General features: G+C 39.9%; 1 protein-coding gene across 6 annotated transcripts in view; it reads left to right on the top strand.

Annotated features, from left to right (window-relative positions):
• The window catches only part of OR9I2 (olfactory receptor family 9 subfamily I member 2), a 31,234-nt gene extending 5,938 nt beyond the window's left edge, over nucleotides 1-25,296 (top strand). For 2 of the 6 annotated variants that reach the window (XM_038563199.1, XM_038563198.1), the window contains one exon: nucleotides 24,442-25,296. In XM_038563199.1, the coding sequence (XP_038419127.1) occupies nucleotides 24,442-24,487 (46 nt within the window). In that variant the 3' untranslated portion in view covers nucleotides 24,488-25,296. Of the gene's footprint in view, nucleotides 1-3,415; nucleotides 4,458-24,441 lie in introns of those variants that run through there. The other 4 variants (XM_038563200.1, XM_038563197.1, XR_005373424.1 and 1 more) reach the window with 3 other exon arrangements.
• The last annotated feature ends 274 nt before the right edge of the window (nucleotides 25,297-25,570 follow it).

Genomic DNA, 25,570 nt, shown 5'->3' with positions numbered 1-25,570 from the left:
TCCCTCTGCCTATGTCTCTGCCTCTCTCTGTCTGTCTCTCATGAATAAATAAATAAAATATTTTTTAAAAAAGTGGCCAGAATGAACATCCTTTTCTTGTTCTTGAAAGGTTTCATTCTGGAAATGGACTCTACACATAATCTTTTAGGAAATAGAATCTTCTGATGGTTGATTTTATGTGTCAATTTTGACTGGTCACAGGGTGCCCGGATATTTGGCTAAACATTATTTCTGGTGTATCTGTGAGGATGCTTCCAGAAGATACTTGCATTTGAATCTGTGGACTTTGTAAAGCAGGTTGCCCTCCCCAAATGGGTGGGCATCATCCAATCCATTGAAGGCTTGAATAGAACAATAGGTAGAGGACAGAAGAATTCATTCCCCCTTCTCTGCCTCATTGTCTGAACTTGGATATCAGTTTTCTTCTGTACTTGGACTGGGATTCACACCTTTGGCTTTGCTGGTTCTCAGGTTTCAGACTGAATTACACCACTGCTTTCCTGGGTCTCTTGGATTGTTTTAGCCTTCATATAAGGATCTGAGTGAGCCAATTATTTATGATAAGTTTCCTATGTAGTCAACAGACTACCTCCAAAAGTTGCCTATCACCTTCCTTATTTATTATTATTTTGTGATAAGAATAATTAACATAAGATCAACTCTTTTAACACATTTCAAAATATACAATATAGATTGTGGTGATAGTTTCACCACCACAAACCACCATGAAGTAGCTTAAGAAAAATCTCCATATATATCCATATATGATATATATATATCCATATATGATATATATCCACATGTGTGTGTGTGTATATATATATATATATATATATATCCTATTGGTTGGGATCTCTAGAGAACCCTGACTAAGAAAATCCAGTTGGTAATATAGGCATCTTTTTCTTTTTTATCCCCTTCAACTTCTAGGTGTGCATTTCTTTTTTTTAGGCACTAGTTTTTGTTGTTGTTTTTTTCTTTTTAGGTGATGTCTATTCTTTTTGTATATTTTTTAATTGGGGTTCGATTTACTAACATATAGTATAACACCCAGTGCTCATCCCGTCAAGTGCCCCCCTCAGTGCCCGTCACCCAGTCACCCCATACCCCCGCCCACCTCCCCTTCCACTACCCCTTGTTTGTTTCCCAGAGTTAAGAATGTCTCATATTTTGTCACCCTCTCTGATTTTTCCAACTTATTTTCTCTCCTTTCCCCTATAATCCCTTTCACTATTTTTTTTTATATTTCCCATATGAGTGAAACCATATAATGATTGTCCTTCTCCAAATGACTTACTTCACTTAGCATATACCCTCCAGTTCTATCCATGTTGAAACAAATGGTGGGTATTTGTCATTTCTAATGGCTGAGCAATATTCCATTTATATATATATATATATATATATATATATATATATATATATATATATACATATCACATCTTCTTTATCCATTCATCTTTCAATGGACACTGAGGCTTCTTCCACAGTTTGGCTATTGTGGACATTGCTGCTATAAACATTGGGGTGCAGGTGTCTCAGCTTTTCACTGTATCTGTATCTTTGGGGTAAATCTCCAACAGTGCAATTGCTGGGTCATAGGGCAGGTCTATTTTTAACTCTTTGAGGAACCTTCACACAGTTTTCCAGAGTGGCTGCCCCAGTTCCCATTCCCACCAACAGTGCAAGAGGGTTCCCCTTCTCCACATCCTCTCTAACATTTGTTGTTTCCTGTCTTATTAATTTTCCCCATTCTCACTGGTGTGAGGTGGTATCTCATTGTGGTTTTGATTTGTATTTCCCTGATGACAAATGATGCAGAACATTTTCTCATGTGCTTATTGTCTATGTCTTCCTCGGTGAGATTTCTCTTCATGTCTTTTGCCCATTTCATGATTGGATTGTTTGTTTCTTTGCTGTTGAGTTTAATAAGTTCTTTATAGATCTTGGATACTAGCCCTTTATCTGATAGGTCATTTGCAAATATCTTCTCCCATTCTGTAGGTTGTCTTTTAGTTTTGTTGACTGTTCTTTTGCTGTGCAGAAGCTTTTTATCTTGATGAAGTCTCAATAGTTCATTTTTGTTTTTGTTTCCCTTTCCTTCATAGATGTATCTTGCAAGAAGTTGCTGTGGCCAAATTCAAAAAGGGTGTTGCCTGTGTTCTCCTCTAGGATTTTTTTCTCACATTTAGATCTTTCATCTATTTTGAGTTTATCTTTGTGTATGGTGTAAGAGAATGGTCCAGTTTCATTCTGCACGTGGCTGTCAATTTTCCCAACACCATTTATTGAAGAGACTGTCCTTTTTCTTTGGATGATCTTTCTTGCTTTGTCAAATATTAGTTGATCATAGAGTTGAGGGCCCACTTCTGGGTTCTCTGTTGTGTTCCATTGATCTATGTGTCTGTTTTTGTGCCAGCACCACACTGTCTTGATGATCACAGCTTTGCAATATAACTTGAAATCCAGCATTGTGATGCCCCTGGCTCTGGTTTTCTTTTGCAATATTCCCCTGACTATTCGGGGTCTTTTGTGATTCCACACAAATCTTAAGATGATTTGTTCCAGCTCTCTGAAGAAAGTACATGGTATTTTGATAGAGATTGCATTGAATGTGTAGATTGCCCTGGGTAGCAGTAATATTTTCACAATATTAATTCTTCCAGTCCATGAGCATGGAATATTTTTCAATCTCTTTGTGTCTTTCTCAATTTCTTTCAGAAGTGTTTTGTAGTTTTTAGGGTATAGATCCTTTACCTCTCTGGTTAGGTTTATTCCTAGGTATCTTATGCTTTTTGGTACAATTGTAAATGGGATTGATTCCTTAATTTCTCTTTCTTCAGTCTCATTGTTAGTGTATAGAAATGCCACTCACTTCTGGACATTGATTTTTTTTGGGGGGGGGCATTGATTTTGTATCCTTAGGCACTAGTTTTTGGAATAAGTTTTCAGCTGTAATACTTTGGTCTTAATCTATGAAAAATGATACAGAATAGATGAAGAAAGCAGACCTTCAGACTTTGAATGGATCTGTTTAACTATAGTGATATAGAGACAAAGTGCTATATTCATCTCATCACTTAGTATCTCAAAAAATGGTGTCATTAAGATGCCAGTGTAGGAGACCCCACAAAGACCCATAATTATGCAACTATATATGAATAAAACAGCCCTGGGAGAGCTCATCAATCCACTTGAGAAATTTCAACAACACAGTGGAACAAAAAAAAAAAAAAAAAAAAAAGGAGAATAATCCTACAAATAGGGAAGGAAAAACAGTTTCTTTTTGCCTGCATTAATTCCATTCCCCATGCTGGCACTGCTTAGTGCCGAGAGGGAACTCCCCACCTAGAAATAGTTTCCTTCACCAAGAAATGGGAGATTGCAGTGAATGACCAGGGTTCTCACCTTTCAGGGCAATGTACAGAGGACTCACTTAGTTTTCTCCACCAAGACATGGCTACGAACAAGGAGGAAGAGCAGGAGCTGCCAGTATCAGTTACACAGTGAAAATGACCATGGTTCCCAGTGACCTGCTCTGCAAAGGAACACAGAAGCTTTCACCACTGAAGAAACCAACAGCCAGCATAGTTGTGGACCCCATCCAGATTTCACTGGTTTTCACCCCATGGATTTCTGTGTGTGCAGATGCCAGCCACCTGAGTCCCTCCCACTTCTTTACCACTGTCCCCTCTGTACCAGCGGCCAGCCCAGGTCTCTGTGGCTGTGTGAGTGCAAAATTCCAGCTTAGACTCCCACAGCTGAACTTCACTGCCTTGTGTGCACTCAAGGCTAGCCTTTCCACCTGTGCACTGACATGCTTAGAACCTGACTCTTGTCAGCAGCCTTCACTATTGTGCATATGTCTATGGAAAGCCCTGTAGCCCTGAGGGTGCATGATGACAGCCAAGGCCTTTTGGCACCAGCAGCAAAGGCAACAAACAAAAATCAACAAGTGAGCCTACATCAGACTAAAAAGCTTCTGCACAACAAAAGAAATGATCAGTAAAATGAAAAGGCAACCTATGAGTGGGAGAAAATATGGGCAAACTATGTGTCTGATAAGGGATTAGTATCTAAAATATATAAAGAACTCATACAACTCAATAGCAATAAAACAAACAAATTAAAAATGCGTAGAGGACCTGAATAGGTATTTTCCCAAAGAAAACATACAAACGGATAACAGGTACATGAAAACGGATACATAGTGATACTCAGCATTGCTAATCATAGGGAAATGCAAATAAAAACCATCATGAGTCACTGCTTCACATTTGTTAGAATGGCTACTCTCAAAAAGGCAAGAACTAACAAACATTGGTAAGAATGTGGAGAAAAGAGAACTCTTGTGCACCGTTGGTGGGAATATAAATAGGTGTAACCACAATGGAAAACAGTAGGGAGGTTCCCAAAAGATTACAAATAGGACTATCATGTGAACGAGCAATCCCACTTCTGAGTATTTTATCCAAATAAAATGAATTGGGATATTTAAGAGATATCTACATTCCTATGTTTCTTGCAAAATTATTCATGATATCCAAAACATGGAAGCAACCTAAGTGTCTATGGATAAAGAAAATGTGGCATACACACATGGGAATATTATTCAGTCATAAAAAGGGAAAAATCTCACTTTTTGTAACAAAGTGAGATGGATGGACCTAGAGGGTATTAGGTTAAGTGAAAGAAGTCATACAGGGAAAGACAAATACTGTATGACCTCACTTTTATGGGAAATCTAAAAAGTCAAATTCATGGAAACAGAGAGTAGATTGATGGTTACCAGAGCCTGAGGATTGGGGAAACAGGGAGATATTGGTCAAAGTGTACAAACTTACCAACATAAGATGAATAAGCTCTGGGTTTGATGAACAACATGGTGACTATAGTTAACAGTACTGTATCATATGCATGAAAATTGCCATGAGAGTAAATCTTAAATGTTTGTACCAAAACAACAACAACAACAACAGCAATGACAAAATGGTGGTTATGTGAAGTGAAGAATGTGTTAACTTCATTGTGGTAAACATTTCATAGCACATATGTGCGTGAAATCATCACATTGCACATGTTAAACTTACCCAGCATTATATGTCAATTATTTCTCCATAAAACCTAGGGGAGAGACAATACCAATATTTTAATCATGATTTCCATTTTTCACATCCATTAATTTGAAATGTAGATCTAAAGCCAAATAAACTAGGTTAGCACATAAGGGTGTGAGTATAGGGTAGAATTGTGGAGTATAACCAACACAGCACATAATCTTGACCCTTTGGTTTGAGTGTACATTTATATGTTTACTTTTGTGTATGGGTGTGGATGTCATCACTTCAGATAAGATCACCAACAACCGCAAAAAAAGATTTTTTTTTTGGCATGAAGATCAGTAGGACAGATAAAATACTTTTCAGATTTTTTCTCTGTCCCCATGCTCACATCCTATTAGTTTAACCTTCAAGAAAGGAAAAATACTTTCAACACAGCCATATGCAAGTGACCACAAGAACAGAGTGGCTTGAGCCCCAACATCGCCACTCCCCATGGGTCTCTCATTCTTTTTAGCAACAAGAGGGGTAGAGGGCAAAAAAAGGATGAAGCATTTTGGCTAAAAGGTTTTATTGGTAATAGAGTTCAAAGAAGGTAAGACAGCTCTAGGCTCTGAATCTCATTTTTCCTGATGCTGAATTCAAACCTCAAAGAATATTTTCTCCTGAACCTTACTTAGATACAGGATGAGGAGGATAAATCACCCGAGAAATTGGGGAAAGCTGATAGAAGTTGAAAGGAAAGTAGCCTGCCTGCTTCCCTGTGGTGCATCTGCCAGGTGGTTTGTGGAGACCAAGATGGTTCATGGACACTGTACAATTCATCTGTTTAATCCTGTTGGGAAAGACGGTCTCAGCTGTTTGCACTCATCTCTTCTTCAAAAACCATGAACTACACTGGAAATTGTGGAAAAGAACATTGTGTATTTTTCTTTTTCTCAACATAACTTTATCCTTATTTAAAGCATAATAGTACAAAGACAAAAAAAAAAAGACATCAACAGCAATAACAAAAGTGCATTTTCCCCCCTTCTAATGGGGTGAATATTTGAACTCTTCCTAATTTGAATCTTTTTTTTTTCACTTTTTAAAAAGATTTTATTTATTTATTCATGAGAGACACACAGAGAGAGGCAGAGACACAGGCAGAGGGAGAAGCAGGCTCCATGCAGGGAGCCCGATGTGGGACTCGATCCTGGGACTCCAGGATTATGCCCTGGGCCAAAGGCAGGTGCTCAACCACTGAGCCATTCAGGCATCCCCCTAATTTGAATCTTTTAGGAAATTTGGTTTTTTGGATTTTAAAACTCCCAAAAAGGGTATTATAAAAATAACCTGTTTAAATCTGTTTTTTAAAAAGATTTTGTTTTTGTTTGTTTGTTTATTTATTTATTTATCTATTTATTTATTTATTTGAGAGAGAGAGAGAGAGAGAGAGAGACAGAGAAGAGGGAAGGGCAGAGGGAGAGGAAAAGAGAACTTTAAGCAGACTCTGCTCAGTATGGTCAATCCCACGACCTTGAGATCATGACCTGAGTTGAAATCAGGAGCCAGTCGCTTAACTGACTGAGTTATCCAGGTGCCCCCACTTGTTGCTTTATATTTTTACTATAGACATAATCTAAAATATTTTTCATTAATTCAATAAATTATTTATTGGGAGACTATTGTATGCTGGGCACTGCTCTAGTGGTTTGGAAGCTCTATCCATGAAGGAGATAGGCAAAAAGTCTTCCCTTTTGTGGAGCTTACATACTAATTGAGGAGATAGACAATAAATTTCAAACATGAGAAGTAAGTAAATAATATAGTATGTAAAATGGTATGTTAAAATGTACTGAGTGCTATGCAAAACACTGGAGACATGGATTTTTATAACATAATTCCCTGTGTCAGAGATACTGGACAGAAAGCTGAGAGGTGATTGTTTCCTTTCCAGTATGAATATAATTTCAAATATATCCACCAAAAATAGCTCCCCATTTCTCCTACTCCCCAGCCCCTCTGGAAATTGCTATTGTAATCTCTGCTGCTATGAGTTTGACAGTGTTAGATACTCATCATATACATGGAATTATGCAGTATTTGTCCTTCCACAACTGGCTTATTTCACTCAGCATAATATCTTCTAGTTTTAGTTTTACCCATGTTGTTGCAGATGGCAGGACTTCGTTTTTTTTTTTTTTTTTTTTTTTAAGGCTGAATAATATTCTATTGTATGTAGATACCACATTTTCTCTATCCATTTATCTATGGATAGACATTTAAATTGTTTCCATATCTTGGCTGTTGTGAACAATGCTGTTATGAATATTGATGTATGAACATTCGTTTAAGCCCCTGTTTCAACTCTTTTGGGTATACATCTAGGAGTGAAATTGCTGGATCATATGGCAAATATATGTTTAGTTTTTGAGAAATCACTTCTTGCTTTTCACAGTGGCTGCACTGTCTACATCCTCACCAATAATGCAGAAGGGTTTCATTTTTTCCACATCTATGCCAACACTTGTTATTGTCACTTCTGTTTTTATGTTTTTATGTCCATCCTAATGGGTATGAAGTGGTATTTCATCGTGGTTTTGATTTGGATGACTCTAATGATTTTTTAAAATTTATTTTTATTTATTTATTTATTTATTTATTTATTTATTTATTTATTTATTTGAGACACAGAGCGAGAGAGAGGGAGAGAGAGAGGCAGAGACACAGGAAGAGGGAGAAGCAGGCCCCATGCAGGGAGCCCGATGTGGGACTTGATCCTGGGTCTCCAGGATCACACCCTGGCCTGCAGGCGGCACTAAACCGCTGCGCCACCAGGGCTGACTCTTATGATTAATGATGTTGAATATCTTTTAGGCCACTTGTGTATTTTCTTTGGAGAAATGTTCATTCGAGTCCTTTGCTCATTTTAAAATTGTTGTTGAATTGCACATGTTCTTTATATATTCTGGACACTAATCTCTTATCAGATATATGATTTGCAAATATTTTTGCCCATCCTAAGGATTGCGTCTTCACTCTTGATTGTGTCCTTTCATATCTGAAAGTTTTCAATGTGATGAAGTCCCATTTGCCTGTTTTTTTTTCTTTGTCACCTATCTTCTTGGTGTCACATCTAAGAAATCATTGCCAAATCCAACGTCATGAAGACCCCCTAAGTTTTCTTCTCTTAGTTTGTAGTTTTAGCTCTTATGCTTGCATCTTTGATTCATCTTGAGTTAATTTTTTGTATATGGTGTAAGATAAGGGTCTAACTTCATTCTTTTGCATGTGAATATCCAGTTTCCCCAGCACCATTTACTAAAAAGAGGCACTCAACTATCATTTGCTGAAATCCTTAATATAATGAGAGAAGATATGGTATAAAAATTCATAGGATTGACAGAAAAGGGTTTTCAATTCATCTTCAGATCCACCCTTCTGCTTTCTTATATATTGTTGGCTCCTCCTGGCAAATTAAGCCAGGAATGGTTAATTGAACCCTGGTTAAACAGCATCTGTGTTTTAAAGTTGCCACAGAGAGGGTGGTGTTGCATTATTCACTTTCACAGTTTATCTGGGGGAGGAGATGTTCCTTAAGGAAGGAAAGAAGGTCCAAACCTGCAGGAGAGTGAAAGACAATTTGGAAAACTGTTTTCAGCATGAGTATTGCTTTCACAATACAAATGGCATAAGGTATATCTCTCCTGTTTATGGTTTGTGGGGCTGCACAGACATTAGAGTGCAAGCATTGCATAAGGGGTGTGAATCACACATGCTGGGGGAACAGAGATCTAGGGGTATTATTATCTCATGAAAACCATGCAGACACAACCAGTCTCTGCTGGGAACAGATGCTTCTAGATGATGAGGTCAGTGAATTAACGTTTAGTTTTCCTTTATTCCTTTCTTTCTTTTTAAAAGATTTTATTTATTTATTCATGATAGACACACAGAAAGGCAGAGACATAGCCAGAGAAGCAGGCTCCCTGTGGGAAGCCTGATAAGGCACTTGATGCCGGGACCCATCATGACCCGAACTAAAGGCAGACACTCAACCACTGAGCCACCCAGGTGCCCCTAGTTTCCATTTCTTTACATTGTGTGGAACTGCCTCTAGCATCACCTCCACTATCCTGGTTCTGATGTTACTCAGTTTCACCAGGATCTTCAGGTCTTTATGTGTTTTTTTCAGTTTGAATCATCATCTACTATAGGTGAGGGAGCTGGAGTAGGAAGACACTCCTGGACAGTTCAGATTTTCTCTTTATCAGGAACCTTGGCAGGGACACTGTGGAGTTAACCAGGCCATTGTCAAATTTCCTAGGAGAGCTAAGACAACGGGGATGGGCTGTGTGAAAACCCTGTAGGCCAGGAGCACAGGGTTCTGAGTCCCCCAAATTACAGACTGAGTAGAATCCACAGGGTTGGTATGAGGGTCCCAGAAGGTGCAGATGTAAGCTAGGTCAGGAAGCCATGATGTGACAGGGGATAGGTTGGATGAAAGAATAAAGAATAGGAACAATTAAAATAACAGAATCAGAACACTTAAAGTGAGCCAATGACTGAGTTTCCTGTAGAAGGGCCATTTCAACGCGCAGTGAACAAGCATGCCAGCTTCCCTTCATGTTGACAGCTCCAGGGAGTATCACTCCTAAAATATCATGGCCAATATTTACTTAGAAAATATCTCATTATTTTAATTTGTATTTCTTTCATTATTCATGAGGCTCAGAATTGTCTCATTTGTTTGACTCATTGGTATTTCTTTTGTAAATTTTTTATGTGCTTTCTCAATTGATTTGTAAGAGTAATTTGCATATTGGGGAAATCAGTCCTTTGTTTGTCATTGGTGTTGCGATTATTTTCCCAAGTCTGTCTTTTGAGTATGTTTATGGTGCTTTTAGCTTCCAAAAATGTTAAAATTTGATGTAGTTGGATCTATCCATTTTTCCTTTGTAGCCTTGAGGTTTCCTGTTGTGATTAGAAAAGCCTCTTTAAGATAATCACATTATTCACCCATGTTTTTCCCTAGATTTGTTAAAATTTCATTTTATTTTTATGACTCTGTTCTTGGAATCATCTGGAATTTCTTTTGCCTACCTCACAGTGTAAGTTTATGTGTCTTTGGGAGATTTCAGAGTAATGCTGTCTCCCCACTGGAGTGTGAGCTTCAGGAAGGCAGGCACTGAACTTTCGCTGCTTGCCAATGTGATACCAGCTCCTGGCACAGTGCCTGGCACCTGGTAAGTGTTTTAGTAAACACTTCTTTAATTAGTGCATGGATGGAATTCTCAAAGATAAAGTGTTGAAGCTGAATCTATCAAGAGGGAAAACCTTCATTTTTGGATTTTATACTTTCAAGGGAACAAAAACAGAGTAGATTGTGTCCAGAAAATAAAAATCTAGTTGGCAAACAAGTTAGAAGCCAAGTTAGACCAGGAACTGGGGAGTAGTCCTGGGCTACTCTGGAGAAAACTCAGTGGAGAACTCTTCCTTTGTTTAGTGTTGAGGAGATGGGCTAGGGTCAGGGGTGGGTGCTTTGGCTACCAGAGTTTGAGGAGAGGCTTTGGAGTGACCAGTTCAGGGAAGAAGTGGGTTGTGATTGCAGGTGGTGAGCATCTTTTTACCTCGGGGTGCTCAACCATACACTTATGGGATTCTTGGGGATTGTTGTAGAAGATTCAGCTGTCAAGAGCTAAGCAACAGAGAGCTATGGACTGAAGAGAATTGGAGTGGGGACTTGTGAATGGCAGGGGCCCTGTCCTGTCAAAGGAGCAACCTCCTCTCAGCTCTAACCAAGCATTACTTGTGTTGCAACATTTTTTTTTTCAAGAAATTTGCAATTGGATGGTTTAAATGGGAAATTCCTTCTTTTTTGAAATCCTTCATGTAGCAAACAAAGCCCATCTGTTGGCTTTCTCTTAAGGCCCACCAATTCGCCACTCCTGTCCTAGAGAAAAGGGGGATTATATACAGTTAGTAGCACAGCTTCTGCACTAGAAGGCCATTTCAAAACTTTTCTAACCTTGGTTGACTTCCTGAGCTATAAAAATGTGAAGGATTATTAATAGTACCACTATATCACTAGAATATGACTCAGCATTTGAGAAGAGCAGATAGGATGAAGGAAGGATTAGGATTTGATGGAAAGAAGGGGGTCTCTGGAATTAATCTGTTATGTACAACCTCTCATCATTTCATGGCAATAAATATTAATTGCTGGTAATAATAGAGGATGAGGAAGTTACATAAGCAAGTCTGAAAAGGACCGAAAGAGCCAGAATTATTGGAAGTGGCAAGGCAGTGGAGAAAGAGGAAGAGAGACAGACAGAGGCAGAGATAGAGAGAGAGACAGAAAGACAGAGAGCATGGAGGATGGAAAGCAGCTTGGGACAAAACTCCCATGTGCACAAAGGGAAAGTAAGATCTGAAGTCTCCATACTCAGCCCAGGGACCTGAACACCGAAGGTCTTCTGCAGGCTGTATCAATCACTAATAAGGTAGAGTGTTTTGGCTTTGTGATAAAAATCAATGCTATGGATTTTTTTGTTGTTGTTCTGTGATGACACTGAGAGAGTCTAAAAGGAGTGGGAATGGATACTACCTCCCAATCCAATACGATTACAATGCACCTTTTTTTTTTTTTTTTTTTTTTACAATGCACCTTTTTATCCATTATTGTGATACTCAGAAAATGCACATCCAGGGAGAACTGGCACCTGTGGCTGGTGAGAGGATTTCCTCACTGGAACTCCTAACCCTCCTTCCTGGAGCCTGTGAAAAAAGCATTCTGGCAGAGAAGGGAGACCTTCCACACACCCTCCGTGTGGTGTGAAGTCTGACTACATCCTGATGTGACCCTCGGCTACGTGAGGGACCGTCTCCTACCCTCCCAGCCCTGATGGGCCCAGCCACATGGCCCATGTAAACACTGGCCAGGGGGTTAAGGGCCTAGGAGCTGTCCTCAGTGAAGGAGTGACGGGACTCTTATAGGTAAATTCCCAGACCTCTTGTTCCTGGGGGAGGCCAGCTCTGAGGTGTGCTCCGTGCTACCTCCCAGAAGTCCCAGCAGGTCTGAGCCTCAGGGAACAATGTCAGGAAGCTGCTCATGGACATGGCCTGCTCTGGCTTCCTCCTTTTCCCTGTCTCTCCTCCCCACTTCTCTACCTATAGTTCCTAAATCACCTCCCACATAAACCACTGGCCTAAAAACCTCTGTCTCAGGGTCTGGTTTAGGGGAAACACAATCTACCACAGGCAGCGAGGAACTTGTTGTCTGGGCGAATCCAATGGCATTATAATTCTGGTGTAAATTGTTGAATTCTGTCTGCTGCCAAACTCATCTGCTGAAATCCAAACTCCCAGGATCTCAGAGTGTGACTTTATTTGAAGACAGATCTTTACAGAAGAAATCAAGTTAAAATGAGGTCCTTAGAGGGAGCTATAGCCCAATATGGCTGATGTCCTTGTGAAAAGGGGAAATCTGGCCCCAAAGACACACATAAAGGAGGGAAGGTGATTGGAAGAGAGATAGAGAGAAGATGACTCTCCAGGAGCCTGGGGCAGAGACCTGGGACAGCCCTTTCCTCACAGCTCTCAGAAGGAACCAACCCACTGACGCCTTGTTTTTGGACTCCTAGCCTCCTGAGCTGTGAGGCAATAACCTCCTGTTGTTTAAGCCATTCAGTTTGGGGTACTTGGTTACAGAAGCCCTAGCAAACGGATGCACATTGACTTCTCTCGAGACCAGTTATTGGCCCAAGGGTCATCCTGAGCATTCTACATGCATCATCCCACGGAATCTCCACAGCAGCTCTTTGAGGTAAAGACTGATATTATTTCCCATTTATGGATGAGGAGGTGGCAGCCCAGGGATGTTAAGGAAGTTGCTCAAAGCCACACAGATAGCCAGTAGTGAGGCTAGAATTGAACATTGACAGTCTGTCTTCGGATCCACATTTTTACCTGTGATGAGGCTTACTTCCCACCACACTGAGTTCTTCTATTAGGTGAACTGTTACGTGCCTGTTTTAAATTGCTTAGATGATGGTGATTTTCAGGTCTTGTATTAGTCAGTGTTCCCCAAAGAAACACAAACAATAGAATCTCTATCCATCATGATTTATCTATCATATCTATCATCTCTATCATATCTATCTATCTATCTATCTATCTATCTATCTATCTATCATCTATCTATCTGCCTTTTTTTTTTTTTAAGGAATTGGCTCACATGATTGTGGGGGAGTGTGTCTGAGTCTCCAAAGCAGGCCTGCAGGCTGGAGACCCAGGGACGAACTGATGGGTCCTCAGTCTGAAGGAAGTCTGGGGGCAGAGCTTCTTCTCTTTTGCGAAAACTATTTTTTCTCTTCAGGCCTTCAACTGATTAGACAAGGTCCTCCCCCCGTTATGGAGGGTCATCTGCTGTACTCAATGTCTACTGATTTAAATGTTAATCACACTTAAAAAAAAATACCTTCACAGCAATATTTAGGCTGGTGTTTGAGTAAGCTGCTGGCACCATAGCCGAGCCAGTTAACAATTAAAACTGACCATTATAGGTCCCTTGAAGACGGTGTGACACAGCAACCACTCTAAAGTAGGTGTTCACTCTCAGGGTCATGCAAGTGCAGGGTCAGTGCCTGAACATGAGAATGAGCCTTCCTTAAATTTTGTGCTCTGGGCACCTCACTGGCCTCACCTGGGCCCTGGCCCTGCTGTCCATGAAGGAGTCAAGATTGTGTCTTAAAGCTGGGCCTTTTTTTTTTGTTTTTTTTTGTTTTTTTTTAACAATAGTGTGGTTGGGGAGTCAGACAGACCAGGGTTTGAACCTTGCCTTCATCATTCCAAGCCTGTTTCCTCAGCTGTGGAATGGGGATAATAACAACACTTGCTTTGCAGGGATACAGTGAGAACACCGTATTGACTCGGACATAAGGAGGGAAAAGAACAGCGTTTGTTATGGCAAGATCTTTTTTTTATTATAACAGAGGAATTATTTTTTTAAGCATTTGTTATAATTTGAGGACATGAAACAGACAAGTTTTACCTTTATTTTTGCATCATTGGATGCCTAGTCTTGAGGAGTAAGCCCTAGAAATTCTTCCCTATGTCACCTCTCCCCTTTCCTGCTGTCAGCTATGCCCGACATTCGTCTTTGCTACAGGATCAATTTTAGTTCCAACCCAGACTCCTTAGTTTCTCTTCTCTCTGCCCAGAATTTAGAAACTATTTTTCTTATAACTCTCCAACCATACTGACTGTAAAAACAGTTTCTCAAGGTGCTTATAATTATTTTACATTTCTCAGCTATTTATGTGTAGTTAAGCACCCCAGAACAAACAGAAGGGAGAACTACTGGGTCTCTTAACTACATATAAGTAGCAGAGAAATGTAAAATAATTATAAGCCTTGAGAAGCTATTTTTATGATCAGTATGGTTGGAGGACAGCTGTACTATCTCCAAATATTTGTCCCATTTGCTATGTCTTGGTGCCTGGAATTCTCACAGAACCACTTAGTCCTTTGAGCAAAGCCACAAGGACCTTGGCTGACATTCATTTGTTTTCAAGAGAGAATAAAACTCTGAGCCAGTGATGTCTTTACAGGCAAGAGTAATACCTTTACATAGTCCCTAAGGGGAACAGAAAGCCTTTATTGACCCAAACAAGGACAGGGAGGTTTCAATAAAAGGTGGTGGTGACAGCTGGGGAACATCATTACATGGATCTCAAGATATTTCCAGAAGGGAAGACCAGCGATTGTGGAGGCAGGGTGGGGCGGTGCAGTGGGCAACTGCTGGATACTTTGGGAGAGTCACATCTGGGTCTTCAGATTCAGGATGTGGGGAAATGGCAAAAAGGCACAGGGGTCTATCTGCTGGGTCCCAAAGCAACCACACTCTCATACCTTCTGGGGCCTTGTCCAAGCTGGTCTGGGTTTGGGAATGTCATTACTTTGGCTTTCTATTCAGTGCACTCCCCTTATCAATCATGTCTAGCCCAGCTGTCACTTGCTCTAGGGAAGCTTTCCCAGCACTTTCTCTCTCAGCCTGTTATCCACCCCTGCCGCTTCCTTTCTTCCAACTCGGGAAATTCCATTCAGTCTTCCCAGTGCATGGGCTCCTTGCCCTTCCCTCCTTGAACCACCGCAGTCTCCACCAAGGCTCAGCAGGACCTCTTCCTTCTTTCTCTGTTCCCAGTGGGTCTCCATTCATTCCACCATTTTGGCCCATAGTATTTTTCAAAACGTGCCTGTCTTCTTGGCTGGACTGATCCTCTTTTAACACAATCTCTGCATGTAGTAAGTACTTGATTAACATATTTATTAATTGAATGGAGTTAACTTTGCTTTTTCCACACTTCTGTAGGAACTTCCACCAGCCTCTGTGCCCTTGTGACATCCTGGTCTCTTTCCTGATGGTGGTATTTGATCAGTAGTTCAAGACTCTTACGATTCAATTGATTAACCCTTTAAAAAAAAAAGATTTATTACTAGGTGTTATACACAACTGTTGAATTATTGAACACTACATCTGAAATGAATGATGTACTATGTGTTGGTTAATTGAATTTAAATTTTAAAAAGATTTATTTATTTATTTAAGAGAGACAGCATGTGTACGTGCATGTATAATGTGGGGGGAGAGGCAGAGGGAGAGAGAATCTCCATTAGGTTCCCCGCTGAGTGTGGAGCCTGATTCCGGGCTTGATCTCGTAACGCTGAGATCATGACCTGAGTAGAAATCAACTGACTGAGCCACTCAGCCCCTGAATTAAACATTTGTTACAGTTCTACTGGGTGTCAGAAGTGGTCAGTTAGGAGTAAAGGCAGAAGCCTTTGACATTCATTTAGTGATGGTTTCTTGAGGGAGAGGCTTTTGTTCTCAGTATATGATATGTTATCAATATATAACACTCATCTGTAATCTCCAGTGGTTCTTCCTTTTAGAAAGGTTTCTTGAACCAAGACTTTGTTAACTTGATAATAGGTTATTATGTGATGTGTATTGTATGTGTATAATATGATGTGTATAACATGATGTGTATTATATGTTATACACAAACACATGTGTATATACAGGCAATTATGTGCAATCAAGAACATAATCAAGAACATAATCAAGAACATGTGTTATACACAAACACATGTGTATACAGGCAATTATGTGCAATCAAGAACATAAATGAAGGTGAGGATGATGTTTATTCAAGGGAAAAAAGGTTTTTTAAGAGGTCCCTCTATTTACGCTTCTTAATTTCAAGCCTTGCTAAGGGTAAGTCCCTCCAAATCCTCGGGATTATTCAAATTTTACTATATTATGATTTCAATTTTTCCATGCAGGTAGGGTCTGCCTATGGTTATCGACTGCTGCAATGCACTGAATTTTTTCCACTCCTTCCCCATTTGTATGTTAAAGCCCTAAATCCCAGTGTGGTAGTATTTGAAGTAAGAAAGTAATTAAGATTAACTGAAATCATAAGGATGGGGCCCTAATCTGATAGGCTCAGTGTCCTTGTAACAAGAGACCCCAGAGAGCTTGCTGTCTGTACCATGTGAGGACACAGCAAGAAGGTGGCCATCTGCAAATCAGGAAGAGAGCACTCATCAGAATCTGACCACACAGACGCTCTGATCTTGGGCTTCCAGCTTCTAGAAAAGTGAGAAAATGAATCCATCCAGTCTGTGGTATTTTGTTATGGCAGCCTCAGCAGACTGATCTAGACACAGAGCTTGAGGCAAAGAAAACTTCTGAGTATTCACAAAAATGGTTAACATTTGGCTTCTGTAAATAGAACCGGAATTCTTTACTGGAAAAACAGAACGAGTGATCTTAAATTTCATTTTGATGCCAGTGGCACCGCTGCATAAAGAGGAATTCCCTTCAGGGCGTGCTCAGGTTTGGCAAAGTGAAGTTCTGGAGGAAATATACAGGGATGTCTGTTCATTTAGACTGACTGTTTCAAAACAACATTGCCCCTACTGCCAAGGGAAAAAAAATGATATTGGCATTATAGACGGCTGCAAATTAATAGCCTCATCAAGAAGATAGTTTAAGAAAAGCCTTTGATTAGTTTTTAGCCTGATGAGTGCATTAGCCTGTTTTCTTTATAAGGAATTGTGATTATTGAAAAAGATTCCAATTTATTCTTTTTTAAAAAAGATTTTATTTATTTATTCATGAAACACACAGAGAGAGATGCAGAGACAAAGGCAGAGGGGGAAGCAGGCTCCCTGCAGTGAGCCTGATGTGGGACTTGATCCCAGAACCCTGGAGTAAAGACCTGAGCCGAAAGCAGACGCTCAACCACTGAGCCACCCAGGTGCTCCTCCACTTTATTCTTAAAATAACCATTTACCATCATCCTATTCTGTATTCACTATTTTGGAAACTTCACAGAATAGTCATGATCATGGCCTTGAGTCCTGCACAGAGGGGAGGAGATGGAGACCCATGAGGTAGGGTCTGGAGATCCGTTGTGATCAGCTGTGACATTGGGCAGAGCAGTCTTAACATTCAATCGTTAAAACATTCTTCAGAATGACTTTGTTAGCAATTAGCTCAAGTATAAAGCTGTAATTTAGTCTTTTCTTTGATTCAAATTGGTCTTCTTGGTGAGTGACATCTTGTGATACTAACAAAAAATATGTCTAGTGTCTCTGCTATATTAAAGGTATGTTACTATTAGCCATGTGGCTTAAATATGTACTTTAGTTTAAATAGTAAATAAAGAGCTTAACAAATGTAATAATGTCGTGATAGCAAATATTTTGGAGACAGGGAAAATTCTGAGATTTCCACTGTGTCAATCCATAGTCCCTCTGTCTGCCTCTCTCTTTGTATGTCTGTCTTTCTGTCTTTCCCTTATTCTGTATGTATCTATCTATATTTTTTTTTGTATATTTTTTTTAATTGGAGTTCGATTTGCCAACATATAGCATAACACCCAGGGCTCATCCTGTCAAGTGCCCCCTCAGTGCCCGTCCCGCAGTCACGCCATCCCCTGCCCACCTCCCCTTCCACTACCCCTTGTTCATTTCCCAGAGTTAGGAGTCATGTTCTGTCACCTTCTCTGATATTTCCCACTCATTGCCTCCCCTTTCCCCTTTATTCCTTTTCACTATTTTTTATATTCCCCATATAAGTGAAACCATACTTGATGAAGTTCCAATTGTTCATTTTTGCTTTTGTTTCCCTTGCCTTCATGGATGTATCTTGCTAGAAGTTGCTGTGGCCAAATTCAAAAAGGGTGTTGCCTGTGTTCTCCTCTAGGATTTTGATGGAATCTTGTCTCACATTTAGATCTTTCATCCATTTTGAGTTTATCTTTGTGTCTGGTGTAAGAGAATGGTCTAGTTTCATTCTTCTGCATGTGGATGTCCAATTTTCCCAGCACCATTTATTGAAGAGACTGTCCTTTTTCCAGTGGATAGTCTTTCCTGCTTTGTCGAATATTAGTTGACCATAAAGTTCAGGGTCCACTTCTGGGTTCTCTATTCTGTTCCATTGATCTATGTGTCTGTTTTTGTGCCAGTACCACACTGTCTTGATGATCACAGCTTTGTAGTATAACCTGAAATCTGGCATTGTGATGACCCCGGCTATGGTATTCTTTTTCAATATTCTGCTGGCTCTTCAGCATCTTTTGTGATTCCACACAAATCTTAAGATGATTTGTTCCAGCTCTCTGAAGAAAGTACATGGTATTTTGATAGAGATTGCATTGAATGTGTAAATTGCCCTGGGTAGCACTGGCATTTTCACAATATTAATTCTTCCAATCCATGAGCATGGAATATTTTTCCATCTCTTTGTGTCTTCCTCAATTTCTTTCAGAAGTGTTCTGTAGTTTTTAGGGTATAGACCCTTTACCTCTTTGGTTAGGTGTATCCTAGGTATCTTATGCTTTTGGGTGCAATTGTAAATGGGATTGACTCCTTAATTTCTCTTTCTTCAGTCTCATTGTCAGGGTATAGAAATGCCAGATTTCTGGGCATTGATTTTGTATCCTGCCACACTGCCAAATTGCTGTATGAGTTCTAGCAATCTTGGGGTGGAGTCTTTTGGGTTTTCTAGGTACAGTATCATGTCATCTGCAAAGAGGGAGAGTTTGACTTCTTCTTTGCCAATTTGAATGCCTTTTATTTCTTTTTGTTGTCTGATTGCTGAGGCTAGGACTTCTAGTATTATGTTGAGTAGCAGTGGTGAGAGTGGACATCCCTGTCATGTTCCTGATCTTAGGGGAAAGGCACTCAATATTTCCCCATTGAGAATGATATTTGCTGTGGGCTTTTCATAGATGGCTTTTAAGATGCTGAGGAATGTTCCGTCTATCCCTACAAATCAAAGAGTTTTGATCAGGAGTGGATGCTGTATTTTGTCAAATGCTTTCTCTGAATCTATTGAGAGGATCATATGGTTCTTGTTTTTTCTCTTGTTGATATGATCAATCACATTGATTGTTTTATGAGTGTTGAACTAACCTTGCATCCCAGGGATAAATCCCACTTGATCATGGTGAATAATCTTCTTAATGTATTGTTGGATCCTACTGGCTAGTATCTTGTTGAGAATTTTTGCATCCATGTTCATCAGGGATATTGGTTTATAATTCTCCTTTTTGGTGCGGTCTTTGTCTGGTTTTGGAATTAAGGTGATGCTGGCCTCATAAAATGAGTTTGGAAGTATTCCATCCCTTTCTATCTTTTGGAACAGCTTTAGTAGAATAGGTATGGTTTCTTCAATAAATGTTTGATGGAATTCCCCAGGGTAGCCATCTGGCCCTGGACTTTTGTGTCTTGGGAGGTTTTTGATGACTGCTTCAATTTCCTCCCTGGTTATTGGCCTGTTCAGGTTTTCTATTTCCTCTTGTTTCAGTTTTGGTAATTTGTGGTTTTTCGGAAATGCATCCATTTCTTCTAAATTGCCTAATTTATTGGTGTATAACTGCTCATAATACGTTTTTAAGATCGTTTGTATTCCCTTGGTATTGGTTGTGATCTCTCCTCTTTCATTCATGATTCTATTAATTTGAGTCCTTTGTCTTTTCTTTTTTATAAGGCTGGCTAATGTTTTATCTATATTATTAATTCTTTCAAAGAACCAACTCCTGTTTTTTTTTTTTTTAATCTGTTCTACAGTTCTTTTCGTCTCTATTTCATTGAGTTCTGCTCAAATCTTTATTAACTCTCTTCTGCTGGGTGTAAGTTTTATTTGCTGTTCTTTATCCAGTTCCTTAAGGTTCGAGGTTAGCTTGTGTATTTGAGTTTTTTCCAATTTTTTGAGGGATGCTTATATTGCGATGTATTTCCCTCTTAGGACTGCTTTTGCTGTATCCCAAAGATTTTGAATGATTGTATCTTCATTTTCATTAATTTCCATGAATCTTTTTAATTCTTCTCTAATTTTCTGGTTGACCCATTCATCTTTTAGCAGGATGCTCTTTAACCTCCACGTGTTTCAATTTCTTCCAAATTTCTTGTGATTGAGTTCAAGTTTCAAAGCATTGTGGTCTGAAAATATGCAGGGGACAATCCCAATGTTTTGGTATCAGTTGAGACCTGATTTGTGACCCAGTATGTGGTCTATTCTGGAGAAAGTTCCATGTGCACTTGAGAAGAATATGTATTCAGTTGCATTCGGATGCAAAGTTCTGTAAATATCTGTGAAATCTATCTGATCCAGTGTATCATTTAAAGCTCTTGTTTCTTTGGTGATGTTGTGCCTGGAATATCTGTCATTTCCAGAAAGTGCTGTGTTGAAGTTCTCCTACTATTAGTGTATTATCTAAGTATGTCTTTACTTTGGTTATTAATTGATTGATATACTTAGCAGCTCCCACATTAGGGGCATAAATATTCATTATTGTTAGGTCCTCTTGTTGGATAGATCCTTTAAGTGTGATATAGTGTCCCTCTTCATTTCTTACTACAGTCTTTGGGATAAATTTTAATTTATCTGGTATGAGGATTGCTACCTCAGCTTTCTTTTGAGGACCATTGGAATGGTATATGGTTCTCCAACCTTTCATTTTCAGGCTGGAAGTGTCCTTAGGTCTCAAATGAGTCTCTTGTAAACAACAAATAGATGGGTCTTGCTTATTTATTTATTTATTTATTTATTTATTTATTTATTTATGTTTATTTATTTATTATTGGAGTTCAATTTGCCAACATATAGCATAACACCCAGTGCTCATCCCATCAAGTGCCCCACTCAGTGCCTGTCACCCAGTCACCCCCACCTCCTGCCCACCTCCCTTTCTATCACCCCTTGTTCATTCTTGCTTTTTTATCCAGTCTGAAACCCTGCATCTTTTGATGGGGTCATTTAGCCCATTCACGTTCAGTGTTACTATTGAAAGATATGAATTTAGTGCCATCGTAATACCTATTCAGTCCCTGTTTTTGTGGATTATTTCTTTGGGCTTTGTCTTTCTTTTACAGGATCTCCCTTAATACTTCTTGCAGAGCTGGTTTGGTGGTCACATATTCTTTCAGTTTCTGCCTATCTTGGAAGCTCTTTATCTCTCCTTTTCTGAATGAGAGCCTTGCTGGATGAAGTATTCTTGGCTGCACGTTCTTCTCATTGAGTCCCTGACTATATCCTGTAAGCCCTTTCTGGTCTGTGGGGTCTCTGTGGAGAGGTCTGCTATTAATCTAATATTTCTCCTCATATAAGTTAGGGATCTCTTGTTTCTCACTGTCTTAAGGGTTTTCTCTTTATCTTTGGAATTTGCAAGTTTCACTATTAAATGTCAAGATGTTGAATGGTTTTTATTGATTTTAGTGGGGGAACCTCTCTATATCCTGGATCTGAGTGCCTGTTCCTGCCCCCCCCCCCCCAGATTAGGGAAGTTATCAGCTATAATTTGTTCAAATATGCTTTCTGGCCCTCTGTTCCTCTCAGCGCTCTCTGGAACCCCAATTATACATAGATTTTTTTCCTTCTGAGGCTGTCATTAATTTCCCTTAACCTTTCCTCTTGGTCTTTTAATTGTTTTTCTCTTTTTTCCTCAGCTTCCTTCCTTGCCATCAACTTGTCTTCTATGTCACTCACTCTTTCTTCCACCTCATTACCCATCATCATTAGGACCTCCTGTTTGGATTGCATCTCATTTAATTGCTTTTTAATTTTGGCCTGATTAGATCTAAATTCTGCAGTCTTGAAGTCTCTTGAATCCTTTATGCTTTTTTTCCAGAGCCATCAGGAGCTTTATAATTGTGCTTCTGAATTGGCTTTCTGACAGTGAATTGTAATCCAAATTCTGTAACTCTGTGTCAGAGAATACTGTTTCTGATTCTTACTTTTGTGGTGAGTTCTTCTTTCTAGTCATTTTGCTCAGTGCAGAGTGGCTGTATGAGCGGGCTGAGTCCAGAATATCAACCATGACCTAAGAAAATTTCACCCTAGATGATACTTGTTAGAAGCTAAAACCCTTCTCTCAAATAGCATTCCAGCTATTTTCCTATCTATATGTTTTTATAGACAGATATAAAGATATATACACATAATCTGTATGTAGTATCTATCAAGTACATATATCTGTATCTGTATATATAAAGTGTATATATATATATTATATATATATAATGTACATTTGGTAATTTTTAGTTAATGACCTGCATAACAGAGCCCTCTGTAGTTGTAAAGTCAATGCCTGATGGTTCCAGGTACAGAATAGCCTATGAGAGTATCGTGAGGATTAGGGGAAGGCTGTGGATGAGGGAGAACAGGAAAGGTTGAACTCCCTATGGGATAGAGGCACTGCCTCCAATAACCTGTGAGTCAACCTGATTCTTTGAAACATATGGTTTCAGTTGCTCTGAGGATGAAGACCAAACCCTGAACATGGCTTGCAAGACCCTACATACTTTGGCCTTCCCCAGCCCCTTTGCTTATTATGCACCATGCTCCCCTTAGCTGAGCCTTGGTCACACTGGCTCCTTCTAGTCTCTCAAATATATGACCTTGGCTAATTCCAGTCCAGGACCTGCCCAGGTCATCCCCTGTGCTTCTTCTACACACTTCTTACCTATTCCTATTGACATTCAGAACTCGGCTCACTTTCGCAGGAGGCCTCCCAGGACTCTTCTGATGGGAATCATATGAATTTCTGGTCCTTTCTCACAGCTGCTTATATATCTCCTTTGTAGTTCTTGACACAAGTGTGATTTTACATTTTGGGGTGGTATTTTAATATTTAATCACTGTCTATTTTCCCGGCTGGATTATAAACCCCTCCAGGGCGGGGGCTGTGTCTCTTTCACCCATCACTGCATTCTTTTCCTCTAGTAACAAAGATAATGGTTGAGAGGAAGGAAGGGAGAGAGAGAGGAAGAGAGAGAAGGGGAAGGAGGGATTGAGGGATGGAGGGAAAGAAGGAAGGAGATTATGAAATGGTTGCAGGAGCAACTGCTTCATGCCCTATGTCAGACTTGAAAGTTCTACTGACCATCACCTGTCAACCAGGTGAGCATAGCACATCTTGCCCAGGAAAAACTGCATTGGTGTTTCAGTGCCCAGTAACCTCTCACCAGCAAGTCCCAATAAGGCTTGGAAAACAGGTTGGTGGTGTTTAAAGAACTCTGAGAACTTTATTTTATGAAAACAGAAGAGGCAGATGTGAGTAGGTATGGGTATGACCTGATTCTCTTTGGAGTTCTATGGCTAACTGGCCAAGGAGATGATCTCCTACCCTTCAGGGCTCACTCCTCACCCAACCTGGGCTCCTGGGCTCTCGTAGGATTGTTGGTTGTGGCAAATGGAACTCTACCCAAGCTAGCTCAGTAGAAGTGGGAGATTTTACTGTAAAGACAAAATAGGCAATTTCATGGACATGAGGCCACGCTGTGGCCAGACCTCATAGGAAATAGACTCCAGAAGCACTGGCAACCAAAACTATGTTCTTGTGTCTCAGGGTTGTGTGGTCTGATTTCTCTCTACTTCACCCTGACCTGTGTCCTTCTTTTTATAAACTTCCGCTGTTTGTAAAGGACTCAACATGGCCACTAGTCCTCAAATATACATGATGAATTGGGTCAAGGTTTTACAATGAAACTGATCACACTATCTGTATTTCTTGGTTGGAATTCTCTAGGGAAAGAATATGGATCAACTGGTCCACACACTATTGGGTAGGTTGTCCCTTGGACATTCACATTCACAGTTTGGGTCATATGATAGAAACATGGCTTCCTAGGTCTGCTGTGCTTTAGATAGGTTTCTTAGTAACCATTTTAAGTGAAATGAGTAGATTATGTCTGGAGGTAGCAGTCCAGAGTCATGAGTATTACACAGTTGCATTAAGAATCCAGGTTCTCGCTGTATCACATGCCTTTGGAGACTGCCAAGGCTCATAATAGAGCCATTGAATGCTTTTACTCTCATTCCCAGCGTTGGAGACACCATGGCCAAAAGGACAGAAATGGGTGCTCAATAACCAAGGTAGCCCAACCTTCATGACCACAGTTCACTGGAACAGGAGAGGCCACCTGACTCAAGGTGGGCGATTGGAAGACCCTTCTGCAGGAATTAGAAATTGCAACCATGAAAGACAAATTGTTCTAGGGAGTTGGACCTGCGGTATGTGTGACTGGGAGCAGTGCTTGGCCGAATGCTATCATGAGGACTGAATTACAAAGGAAGCAATTCTTCAGGGGAAGAGAAAGAGGAAGTTGATGTGTAGAGAAATAGAGATGAGAGGTGAAGAAACGCTGCCCATTTAGTTGTTGCAAAAGCCCTACAAAGCAACTCTTATTCTTCTTCCCATTTTACAGTTAGGTAAACTAAGGCTCAAAAATATTCAGCAATTAGGTAGAGGAAGAAGCCAGACCTCAGAGCAGATGTTACCCTAGTTCCTGTGGTTGTCTCTGCATGATGACTCTGAGTGGGGTGGAAAAGGTGATTTTTACCTTTCTTTTTATGCCCAACCAAATCATCAATGCTCTTTTTGTTATTGTTTTTCTTGTTTTGTTTTTACTACTACAACATGTGCTCCTACTGTAATTTTAAGAAGGTTGTGACTTGTCAAATCACTATGTATACAACTGAACTAATGTATCTTTGTGTGTCAACTATACTTCAATAAAACGTAAAAGAATTAAAAAAAAAAAGAGAGAAAGACACACTGCTTGGTAGATCCTGGTACCAAGGAGCTACACTGCTTGGTAGCTCCTGTTCCTGGTAGCTTGTCAGGAGATGTGCTCTCTAAGGGCTTTGTGCTTGCCTGCGTGTTCTGTAAGGATCCCTTCAGTCCTCCCAATAAATCCTTTTTAAAAAATCTTCAGTTCATTTGAGTCGGTTTCTGATACTTGATTCTAAATATCTTAACTAGTACAAAAATCAAGGGATATCAGGAGTAACGTGTAAAACCAGACTCTGAGAAAACATGTGGTATCACGTGTGACACTGTGGGGACTTCCCTCCCTGTTGTAGGATGAGTAATTGACATTTCCTGGTATATGCTGGCAAAGGAAGGACTATCACCTATCATCACCTGGGACTCAGACTACAGGCCCACAGA

This window comes from Canis lupus, chromosome 18, assembly GCF_011100685.1.
Source record: "Canis lupus familiaris isolate Mischka breed German Shepherd chromosome 18, alternate assembly UU_Cfam_GSD_1.0, whole genome shotgun sequence".
Taxonomy (NCBI): Eukaryota; Metazoa; Chordata; class Mammalia; order Carnivora; family Canidae; genus Canis; species Canis lupus.
Note: the sequence above shows the minus strand (reverse complement) of the source record. Positions and strands in the feature narration are given on the sequence as shown.